Source organism: Hibiscus syriacus, unplaced genomic scaffold (genome assembly GCF_006381635.1).
Source record: "Hibiscus syriacus cultivar Baekdansim isolate YM2019G1 unplaced genomic scaffold, ASM638163v2 tig00116982_pilon, whole genome shotgun sequence".
Lineage (NCBI taxonomy): Eukaryota > Viridiplantae > Streptophyta > Magnoliopsida > Malvales > Malvaceae > Hibiscus > Hibiscus syriacus.
This window is the reverse complement of record NW_024063505.1, coordinates 860,510-871,893: the sequence shown is the minus strand read 5'-3', so window position 1 is coordinate 871,893 and position 11,384 is coordinate 860,510. Positions and strand designations below refer to the sequence as shown.

General features: G+C 35.9%; 1 protein-coding gene across 2 annotated transcripts; it reads right to left on the bottom strand.

Moving 5' to 3' along the window:
* Nucleotides 1-289: 289 nt before the first annotated feature.
* On the bottom strand, nucleotides 290-1,943 carry LOC120192833 (chromosome partition protein Smc-like). Of its 2 annotated transcripts, none has more exons than XM_039195546.1 (4): nucleotides 1,549-1,943; nucleotides 941-1,051; nucleotides 748-828; nucleotides 290-655 (listed from the first exon to the last, which is right to left on the bottom strand). In XM_039195546.1, exons 1-4 carry the CDS (start codon nucleotides 1,798-1,800, stop codon nucleotides 572-574), a joined length of 528 nt encoding a protein of 175 aa, XP_039051477.1. In that variant the 5' UTR covers nucleotides 1,801-1,943; the 3' UTR covers nucleotides 290-571. The 2 variants fall into 2 exon arrangements, with proteins under 2 accessions (XP_039051477.1, XP_039051480.1); XM_039195549.1 differs by having other exon boundaries at nucleotides 290-646.
* Nucleotides 1,944-11,384: the final 9,441 nt, after the last annotated feature.

Here is an 11,384-nt window from a genome sequence, read left to right as displayed (position 1 = left end):
GACTGAATATTTATCATATTCGAATTCGGGTATACGATAATGAATCTTTGGAGTGAAGAATCTAGATGGAGTGAAGACCACGACATTGATATTTGACCACATTAACAAATCTACTGCAACAGCCAACCAGAATTCATTCAAAAGAAACTATATTAACAAAGCTTTTTACCACGTAACTTTCAAAAGTAAATCAATCTTCATCAAAGCAGTTTTCACCAAGAATTTCAAGGAACAGCTAAAGGGTATTGTGGATTAGTTACAGACTGCAAGTTAAAGGCCCTTCCAAGTCTTTTGCTTCGAAACAAACTTCAGATTACAAGAAACTTGAAAGAACTAAACAAAAGGTACAATAGATCCGGAGGCATTTAGTTACAAATCTGTTTATAGGGTATTTCCCTTTCTAAATCAGCTAACATTCTTCATCGAATGTCTTAACAAAACAAACAAAGATTAACATACAATACACCAAACCCGAAAAACATTAACACCAATATATAGATATTCGAAGTCACCCTAAATACACCACACGATACCTAATCAGTTAAACAAAGCTAAAGGCTTTTATTTATGATCAGTGTATGGAATCTATGTTCTTACTGAGCTCCTCGAGCTTCTTCATCCTCAACTTTTCGCTTTCACTCACAAGCTGTTCAATCAATAAAAACAGATAACACAAGGTGAGATTTGAATTTACGATGCTTTGAATCTGTAATTTTGTTTTCAACATTACAATTATAAAAAACTAACCTCCATCAACTTTGTGATTAGCTGTACTTTTTCTTTGTTCTTTTCATTAAAGGCCTCGAGGGCTTCCTTGTACTCCCTTTCCTACAAACCCAGTGGCGTAATGGGTACCATAGTTAACAAATGTTTCATAATTTACAATGAAATTTGATGGAAAAATTCAATTATTAGCTTCAAAGTTGGGTAAAGTAGGAACCTTTTTCTGGCAGGTGTGCCCTAATGGCTTCCTATCTTTGTTAACTGCATCTATCTTCTTCCTAACCTGAGCAACTTCCTTCCTCATAGGATCTGCAAGTGCTTCAAGCTCCTGTAGATTCATACGTTTTCATTTAAAATGAGAAACAGTACAAGAAAATTATCATGTGGGACTTAAGAGCATCTCTGGGGTTGAAACTACAAAACCCAAAAAAAAACTTCCGAAATAGTAAACCATTTAAAGATAACCTTGATCTATTAACTTAAATGGTTGTTTCTGCAACAAGATGTAAAGCCCAAAAATTAACTGACAATTTCTTAATTTATATTGAAACCTTGAACTACAAATCTGATAGATAAATACTCTTAATCTCAAGCAGAAATGTATTATGAAGGCTAAACCTGAAAGCCCTCTTCCAGAATTTCAAATCCATGCCCAGATCATGACTTTTCATCACCATGTTACCCTCTAAACTCTCTTTTTTTGTTGCAGAAATTTACCAAAAAATGTAAACTTGTTTGAAAACCAAAAGCTATAAACATTAAAAATTGCATCTTTCCTGGTCAAAATAAAGAAGAAAAAAAGCCAAAATGTTCTTTGAAACATACCTCACGAATCACGGCCAAGCGTTTTGTTTCATCTTCAACACGGCCTAACTGAAGCTGAACTTTTTCTCTAACTTCCATCTTCTTCCTCTCGATCTCGTCTTCTTTGGCTCTAAAAGTGGAAAGAGCAGACTTAGAGATCTCTTCATCTTCCTTAGACAAGTGGCTGCTGAAGCTTAGACTCCCGGAGTTTTGAACCGTTAACTGCTTTTGAGGCTGAGGCGGCGGCGGCTCCTGCTGATCAATCTGCATCATCTTAGACAACTCCAGCTTCTTCACTAAAGGAGAAAAAAAAAACCTTCTTCCTTGAATTTCTCTCTTTATTATCCCCTTCAACTTCTTTTTTTTTTCACTCTTGCTTTTGCTTTTTTGCTTTGAAATGATAGCCTGTGTTTCTCTCTCATCCTTTCTACTTTTTATATTATATACAATAATGCTTCCAAAGATTTTTATTTTTGTTTTTATTAATTAAAGTATTGTAACCCAGGCCAGCTTAGCTTTTTTTCTAGGCGATTTTTTTTAAAAATCATCGGTGATCGGTATATATATATATTGATCTAATATCGATCAGATTATATTTTTTGATTTAACATTTATAGTAGTAAAACGTGTTTTTTGAACCACGTTATATATTGATTTGACGTCACGTGAAGTATAGCGCGCCTCCTGTACCTCGCTATACGCTGACTGAGTTACACATGGGGTATAGCGCGCCCTCTGCTCCGCACTATACGTTACGTAGGGGTATAGCGCGGATCAAGAGCTGCGCTATACGCCGTACCAAAATTATATTTAACGCGGTCACTGATCCGCGCTATATAATAATTACATATAACACGGTGCAGGTACCGCGCCTTATATGTTTATAAATGCCTCCGGTTCTCGCATCTCTCCTCACATCTACTCGCATCTCTCCTCTCTTATAAATTAATACAACAATTCCGTCAACGAGTAATAATTCTGACAATCTTCTTATACTTGATTTAGAAGTTCGTGCGATTTTTCGTTATAAGGTAATTTTATTATAATTTTTTAATTATACTTATTGTTTATTATCATTATTTGAAAAAATATTATACTAATTATTTTTAATTAATTTTTATGTTTGTAAAATTAAAAAGCGGGAGCATACGTCGAAATAGTTTTGCGGTGCAGGTAATAATATAAAATTATATTATTTAAATTATTTACGTTGATGTGTAAAAAAAATTTGTGTTATATTTTCGTTCATATATAATTTATTTAATCAGGTTTGTTTAAGTTATTTTTTTTCAGATATAATATTGCCGCACTTTTAAACTCAAAGAATGGCGCGACTTTCAGCTATTGTTTATTATAATGGTCAAATTCGAGAAGATGAAACCGACGTTGTTTTCGTATCAAATGTGCATGTTAAAATATCATTCAAGAGAAACATAACTCTTGAGGAGCTGATAACGAAGATTTCGAGGAAGATTCATGTTGGAAGTAACAGAAGAATGTTGTCGTTGCAGTACAGATTTCCAACATCATTGTTGCAATTAACTTATACAGCGTTCGAACTTTCGAACAATGATGATGTTCAAATGATGGTTGAAGCTCAAAGTAATTATTCAGACGCCACTATTGAGATGTATGCACATTTTGTTCAAGTGCGTGCTGTTCGGGGTCAATCTTTAAGCTCACACTATGGGCTGGCTGAACAAGTTGATCAAGTTGACAATCCGACTATAGTAATGTGTAATGATTTTAATGCCATAATGGGGAGACATTCATCCGCAACTCCTTACGATATGTACCGAGGTGGGTCCACGAACAATCCGTATGGCAACACCGCGTCCAGTTCAAGGTGAAGGCATTCATCTGCAAATTTCTTTGACCATATGGAGATGCCATCGACGCAACCATCTGTGTAGTTTCCATTTGACACGATGGCTTCAAGCTCCAGGGGGAGGCATTCGACTGCGAGCTTTTTCGATCTCAATGTCGATATGCCTTCCAGTTCAAGGGGAATGCGTGCAAGTAGTAGGTTCTTCGACCTAAATGTAGAGAGCATGGAGGAACTATCATCTCCACCAGAAGAACCGCTTCGTGAGCCTGGTGCGGATGGTGCTGAGACTGGACTATTCATTCACCCAGAATCACCGCAATTCAACTCCGATGATGATGAAGTTCCAGGAAATGTGGCACAAACTGACCCTCTTGCACACATGTATGAAGCTGATTATGGTGCAATGTACGGGCCAGAATTTGTGGATATGCCTCATCTCGGTGACTATGGATATTACTCATCAATAAATAATGGTGAGTTATCTTTAGGCATGGAGTTTTCAAGCAAAGAAGAAACGATGATGGCTATCAAAAATTACAATATCCGTAATTCTGTTCAGTCCAGAGTTAACCGATCGACGACCGAAAAATATGTATGCTACTGTGCCCGACACGAAAATGGATGCAATTGGATGGTTCGCGTATCGAAAATGAAGAGGAAAAACAACATATGGGAACTAACAATATACAATGGTCCTCACACATGTTATACTGGAGGGGTTAACCAAGATCATCCCAACTTGGACTCTGTAGTGATATGCCAAGCCATCATGCCTATGGTAAAAGCAAGCTCTCATATAGTTGTTGCAGTGTTGATTTCAGCTATACAATCGCAGTATGGGTACACCGTCTCCTATAAAAAAGCTTGGTTGGCAAAACAAAATGCTATTGTCAAACTTCATGGCGAATGGGATGCATCTTACAACGAACTTCCAGGTTGGTTTAGGCTGGTGTTGACGTTGAATCCTGGGATAATTGTGGACTTCGAAACCTCCTATGCATACCATAATGATCGAGTTCTTCGCGATCGATGCCAATTCTACCGGGTTTTTTGGAGTTACCCAAAGTGCGTTAATGATGCCAAATACTGCAAGCCTGTGGACCAGATCGACGGGACTTTCTTGTATGGAAAATACAAGCAAGTTTTATTATTGGCAGTTGTTCAAGATGGCAATCGCAACATTCTTCCAGTTGTTTTTTCTCTTGTCGAAGGAGAAGATACATATTCTTGGGCTTTTTTCCTCCGAAATTTACGTGCACATGTTATCACGAGGGAAAAAACATGTGTTATTTCTGATCGCGGAGCTGGGATCAAAGCAGCAATGGAGTCTTTGGGTCCAATGTGGCAACCACCCTTTGTCCAACATAGGTATTGTCTCTGACACATTGCTGCGAACTATCATGGAAGGTACAAGAAGAATGATGAACGTCAATTAATTGTGCGCATGGGTAAGTGAAAGCAAATTAGTAAGTTATACATTTTTTGATCAGGTTACGAACTACTTCCTCGAACGTTTGAATCAATGCTTCAAGATTTACGGGAGAAGAACGAGGAATGATACGATTACATCAGCCTCATCGATAAAGAAATGTGGACGAACACATATGATGGTGGATATCGATATGAACACATGACGACCAACTTGGCTGAGGCAATCAATTCAACCTTAAAGGGTGCACGTCACTTACCTGTAGCGGCTTTGGTAAAAACTACATATTTTCGTTTCGGGGCGCTTTTTGCGAAGCTCGGGGGACAAGCTCAAACCTAGATGCAAGGCGGTCATGTCTATCACCCTAGATTAGTTGCAGATCTACAGAAAAAAATTGTTGCATCAAATGGAATGTCTGTAACAATCTTCTCAAGAAGGCATGAAATGTTTCATGTCACAGAGTTGCCACGACCTCTTCAATGGATTGAAGCTGTGTCGTTAAGAGTAAATCTAAGGGACAGAACGTGCGACTGCGGGTTTTTTCAAGCTCTGAAGTATCCATGCTCTCATGTGATAGTAGCTTACTCGCATACACGTTAAGACTATAACCATTTTTTGGATCCCGTATACCTACTATCTGAAGTTTTTAAGGTATACGAATTTGAGTTTCCCCCCATAGGTAATGACAAAGACCCTGATGAGGTTCAAGATTGGCTTCCGATTGTACCAAATCCGAGTTTATTAAGGGAGCGTGGTCGTCCAAAATCCAATCGAATTCATTGCGATATGGATATTCAAGAAAGATCTAGACAAGATAAAAGATGTGGCCATTGTAGAAACCCAGGACACACTAGAAAAACATGTCCACTTCTGTTATCATCAAGTAACAATTGATGAGGAAATGATGTATTTGTTTATCAAATAATAATTCTTGTATTTTAATTTGCATTTACTTCAAGTTAATGTCATTCGATAATCGCTGATGAAGATTAAAAAAACGAACACAATCATTAAATTTTATCAAACTAATAACAATTTGGTATTTAAATACAACAAACTTACAATAAGAATTAAATGGTAAATGATAACCAAATTACAATAACTTATATTAAATGGTAATAAACAAAATTAACTGAAATATATTAAAAAAAAAGTCCAACAAATTTAACAAAATAAAGTAAGTATTAAATGAGAAATAATAAAAAATTACAATTAAACAAAATAAAGTAAATACAAATATAATAAAAAAATCTATCGATGCCTGCGTCGCGAATGTGTTCCGCATGGCGGTGGCTGTCGGTCTCGAGGAGGATTTCTTCGTATCACTGGTTCTGACTCATCGCTGTCATCATCGTCGTCATCGTCGTCATCACCATCGTCATCATCGTCGTCGTTGTCCTGAGCAGGTACATTAGGTTGATGAGGAGCTGATGACAATGAAGCACCTCCATAGAATAAGGACCCTGGAGGTGTATGACTGACTATCCCGCCTGCCTGCGAAAACTGGGAAAACCCAGACATCGCTGAGTGTGAAAACTGTACAGGAGGTGTCTGTGCTGCGGCTATGGGTGATGAGGCTGAACCTGAACCCCAAGTCAAATCTGCAAACATAGACCCATAATAGCCTCCAGGAGGGGTCATCTGTGACGGTGGCGGTGGTGGGGTCATAAAACCAGGTGAAGGCGGCGACAGCGACATCTGGTAATGGAAAGGCGATGGCGGCATCATATATGGTTGCAGTAGCTGCTGGGAAGGTCCTGCTGGTGCAGTTGAGGATGAACCGAAAACACCTGCTCTCCATCCATGAGTCGGGGGACGATAGTGCTGTATCGGTGAACGTCTCTCTCGACTTCGTGGAAAGGTCTGCCCTCGTGCATCCTCAGGAAGTAGAAACGGTTTCCCGTTACTGTTGAACCACTCATAATAATCCTCAGCATATATCAAGAGGTCATCAAAAATGGGCTCTCTACAGGGAAGGCGCCGATGTCGATCCTCCCACAACATGACCCACCCAAGATGCCTCACCAGTCAATCTGTATCTGTCTTGTTGCGTCTGTCTAAGCTATGCAGCTCGTCTATATTGCGAGGTGCTTCCAGAATTGGTTGAAAACAGCCAAACTGCCGGAGCACGCGATCAGTGGAGTGCCACTCGACGGTCGCATAAGAGATCAGAGGGACCATCGCCATCTAAACATCTGATGGACCCCTCAACTCAGGTGGGATCATCGCCCTCACATCATCAGTAGAATATGACACTCATTCAAACTAAAACAAATAATATACAATTTTTATCAAAATAATAATCTAATTATATAACTATAATCTAAAATCGATTTTTAAACATTAAAATTCATACCTGTGTGCCAGCCTTCTGATCGATTAGCACCCTAATTTTTTCTAAATTATTAGGTAGCTCCTGATGATTTTTCCTATCAGTAGACCACCTATTCAAGGAAAAAATTGTTATACGCTGTATAAAATTATTAATATACAAAATCAGTTTTATAATTACCTCAGCAGTTGTGGAAATACGAATGGGTTCTTCACAACAGGACATAAAAAGGGCAATCGATATCATGCCCAAGATTGCAGCAGCAGGAGACATCCGCCGATATTATTACGTGTGTAGTAAGTGGCTCCACACATCTCCCTGTACAGCAAAGCCAAAACTGCCGAGCCCCAACTGAATGATCCGGCGAGATGAAAATCGCTAAGATGTCGCAACCACATGCAGTGAACTAGGTTGCGCGATTTGTACGACATCATCAACCCTTCTATCAACTGCAGTATGCATGCTCGTGCATACATCTTAACCTCATCCTCAGAGGTGTCTGCGCTCAACTTCCGAAAATTGGCATCTAACCAATTTAACGGTATCCTACCTCCGATAAAATTTTTCGGGACACGTCCTAAACTATCCCGACACAAAGTAGTCCAAGAACTGGAAGCTATCCCTGATATCACATCTCCATCCACCGGAAGCCCCAGGTGCATAGAAACATCCTCAAGCGTGATCGTGCACTCTCCGCACGGAAGATGGAATGTGTGGGTCTCCGGCCTCCACCGCTCTAATAAGGCAGAAATCAGGTCTGGCTCTATCTTACAGTGACCCTGATATCTACCTATGTAACCGAATCCAGCCTCTACTAAATACGACAAGACACGGCTGGGTATCACTAACTTAAGATTCCTAATAAAATGATCTAATACACGGTCCTTCTCCTAAAAATAAATAATTATAAAAATTAATTCTTACTCTAATAATCATGCATTAAATAAATCAATTAATTATTACTAATAATTTAAATTAAATTAAAACGTTAAAATGTTACCGTATCAGCAAAGTGTCGAGATATTTAATTCTTAATCTAATAATCATGCATTAAATAAATCAACTAATTATTACTAATAATTTAAATTAAATTAAAACGTTAAAATATTACCGTATCAGCAAAGTGTCGAGATATTTAATTCTTAATCTAATAATCATGTATTAAGTAAATCAACTAAATATTACTAATAATTTAAATTAAATTAAAACGTTAAAATGTTACCGTATCAGCAAAGTGTAGAGATATATGATTTCCATCCGAGCGAAGTAGAATGCCTTCCATTATATATATGTAAAATAATTATATTAGTAAAATATTAAATAAAGTAAATACATAATAGTAAAAATATTATAAAATATACCTTAAAAAGATAGAGTATTTGAGAGAAATTTAGAGAATTTGAGAGAATTTAGTGTGATAAAAGTGATTGAGGATGGGGGTATTTATAGGGACGATGGGACGTGAAGGGTTGGGTATTTAGGGCTATAGCGCGCCCCCTACACTGCGTTATACCCTACGTGTCAGATACCCAGGTATAGCTCGGATCAGGGGACGCGCTATACCCACGTGGCGCCAGATCACCGTATATCGCGAGGCAGGGGGCGCGCTATACCCACATGGCGCCAAATCAGCGTATAGCGCGATTCAGGGGGCGCGCTTTACTGCTACGGGTGTTAGATCGAAAAATATAATCTGATCGGTGTTAGATCGATAAATATACCGATCACCTGTGATTTATTGGAAAAATTGCCTCTTTTCTGAACAAAGAAAATAGGATATCGATCTTCAAAGACAAGACAATTTTTTTAAGAGAGAGAGAGAGAGAGAGAGAGAGAGAGAGAGAGAGAGAGAGAGAGAGAGAGAGAGAGAGAGAGAGAGAGAGAGAGAGAGAGAGAGAAATGTATTTTATCTTTTTATCTATTATACCAATATAAATTTAATAAAAAAATATAAAATGTGCCAAAGTTTTTAATATTAACCCATCAATGAATATTAATTGATTTTCTAGCATTTAAAATAATAATTAAAAAAACTACCACTTGCTTGTTTTTTACCTTTTGTACCAAAACGTGAACATGTTTGAGGGTGCAAAGCAAAAAATGGGACCTTTTCTTGGCTTTATTATTTTTTGGTATAACACTCTTTAGAAAAATAAATGTTTTTTTTACAAGAATAGTCATTCATATGGAGTATATTTTGTATGTGTGGCAATATCCTTAAAAGCTGCATTTGATAGGAAAACGTCTTTCATGCCCTCAAATTATCTTCCATTTCATCTTAGATTCTTTTTTTTTAGGGTGATTTAGGGGTTTTAGAGTTAATATTTTAGGGTGCGATTGGTTCACGGAATGTAAGATTACCAATGGGAATAAAAGATTACCAATGGGAATAAAAGATTACCAGGGAATAGGATTACTGGGAATGTTGTATTTTGTGTTTGGTTGGTTTAGCAGGAATGTAAGATTACCGTGTTTGGTTAAAAGAATAAAAGATTATTGGAATGTATATTTGACCAAATTGTCCTTATTATATATTTGTATAATATTACAAATTGTAAAATATTTATATATTTTCTTTAAAAAATTAAATTCATAATATTTATATAATTTTTTTACAAAATTAAAAATATAAAAAATGTTTAATGAAAGGGTAAATTTTTTTTAATCCCTGAACTTTATATAAAATTTTAATTATAGATTTTTTTGTAAATCTAAAATAATTTAAGGATAAATTTGTAATTTAACATTCGTAGAATTTTTATTATTCAATGACAGAAGAAGGATATTTTTGAAAAAAATAAAAATTAAAGGGCATTTTAGTCCAAAATGCCGGTAATGTTACAATACCTAAGGGAAGGGAGATAATGATATTCCCAGTAATATACCCCATAAAATCTACTATTGGTATATACCCCATAAAATTTACTATTGGTAATAAAACATTACCGGGAATTAGATTCCCGGCCAACTAAATATGGGAATGTGAGATTCTCATCTCATGGGAATCCCACGATCCTTGAACCAAACACCCCCTTAGGGTTTAACGTTTGTAATATTTATGTTTAGATGCTATTTAAAAAATTATTTTAGTAATTATATAAGAGGAAATTGAATAGAATTATGATTAATTACGATAGCAGTTATGATTTAAACACAAATTTAAACAATCCACAATATGATGAATTTTTTTATAAAAAAAATACATTAAAAACAATATCAACATACATTAAAGAAAAATACAATCATAACATATAAAATCATATCAGACCTTAATGACTCAATAATAATTTGGACATCAAAATGTAAGTCTTAGTCTCTAACACATACAAATGTATTATGTTGACAATTAGAATGGTTGTAATCATACATTTAATAACATATCGACAATAAAATATAATATCAAGACATCTATTATCATATCAGATATTAAGATTAGACAAAACCCAATAATCCTTAAAGTCTGAATCTTATATATATATAATAAATGAAGGCCTAAGACATAAATTGCTTCGATCAAACCTTGATCGAAAGCTTGTTGGAGCAATTGTAACTCATGTTCAACGTTTCGAGTAGCGTAGAAAAACACTCTTGTATCCTCACCCAATATAACGCATGGAGATTATTTGCAGCAAACATCATATTGAGGAATGTAGTTGTGGGTAGCACATAGAAGAAAGTAGGCATGAGTGAATAGAAACGCAGGCAATCGTAGTTGCAGCTGCTAATATAGAATTGCAGTTATAAGTCTCTTGAAATGGATCTATGAAATAAATAAAAAGAAAAGATAACAAAAAACTCAATAGTAGAATACTTTTTAATAGTTTGGATGGTTATAAGATATTATCTGTTTATAATCTTTCTTACCCACTGATAGCACACACACATTGTAAACACAATTGCTCGAATCCAATACCTCGAAGGTAAACAATTTCTCTTTAACTACTAAGTCTTCTCGATGGATTTAAGAGTATAATACTTAATAATGTATTTTATAATATCCGATAAAATTTCAAAACGAAAGATCAGTCAAATTAAATTTAGTAGCCATAAAGACAACTCAAAAAGATTAACAAATTGATATAGACATTTTAGAAATTAATATGAAAATTGATGTTGAGAATGAGTCTTGAAAACTTAGCAATGTGATGGAATAATAATTTAATAAAAGCCGGAGGTGATTTTCACCTTTTTCGGTGTAAAAAATCGATAATATTTACTTATTCCATTAATTGCTAGAATCACCTTGGAAATGTATGTTTAAATTCTAG

Excerpts from the sequence above, each read along its gene's own strand:
- LOC120192833 (XM_039195546.1), bottom strand. The coding sequence starts at position 1,800 with ATGATGCAGATTGATCAGCAGGAGCCGCCGCCGCCTCAGCCTCAAAAG. Across the intron at positions 829-940 it reads GGCACACCTGCCAGAAAAAG|GAAAGGGAGTACAAGGAAGC; the intron begins GTTCCTACTTTA and ends CTGGGTTTGTAG. Across the intron at positions 656-747 it reads TAATCACAAAGTTGATGGAG|ATTGAACAGCTTGTGAGTGA; the intron begins GTTAGTTTTTTA and ends CTGTTTTTATTG.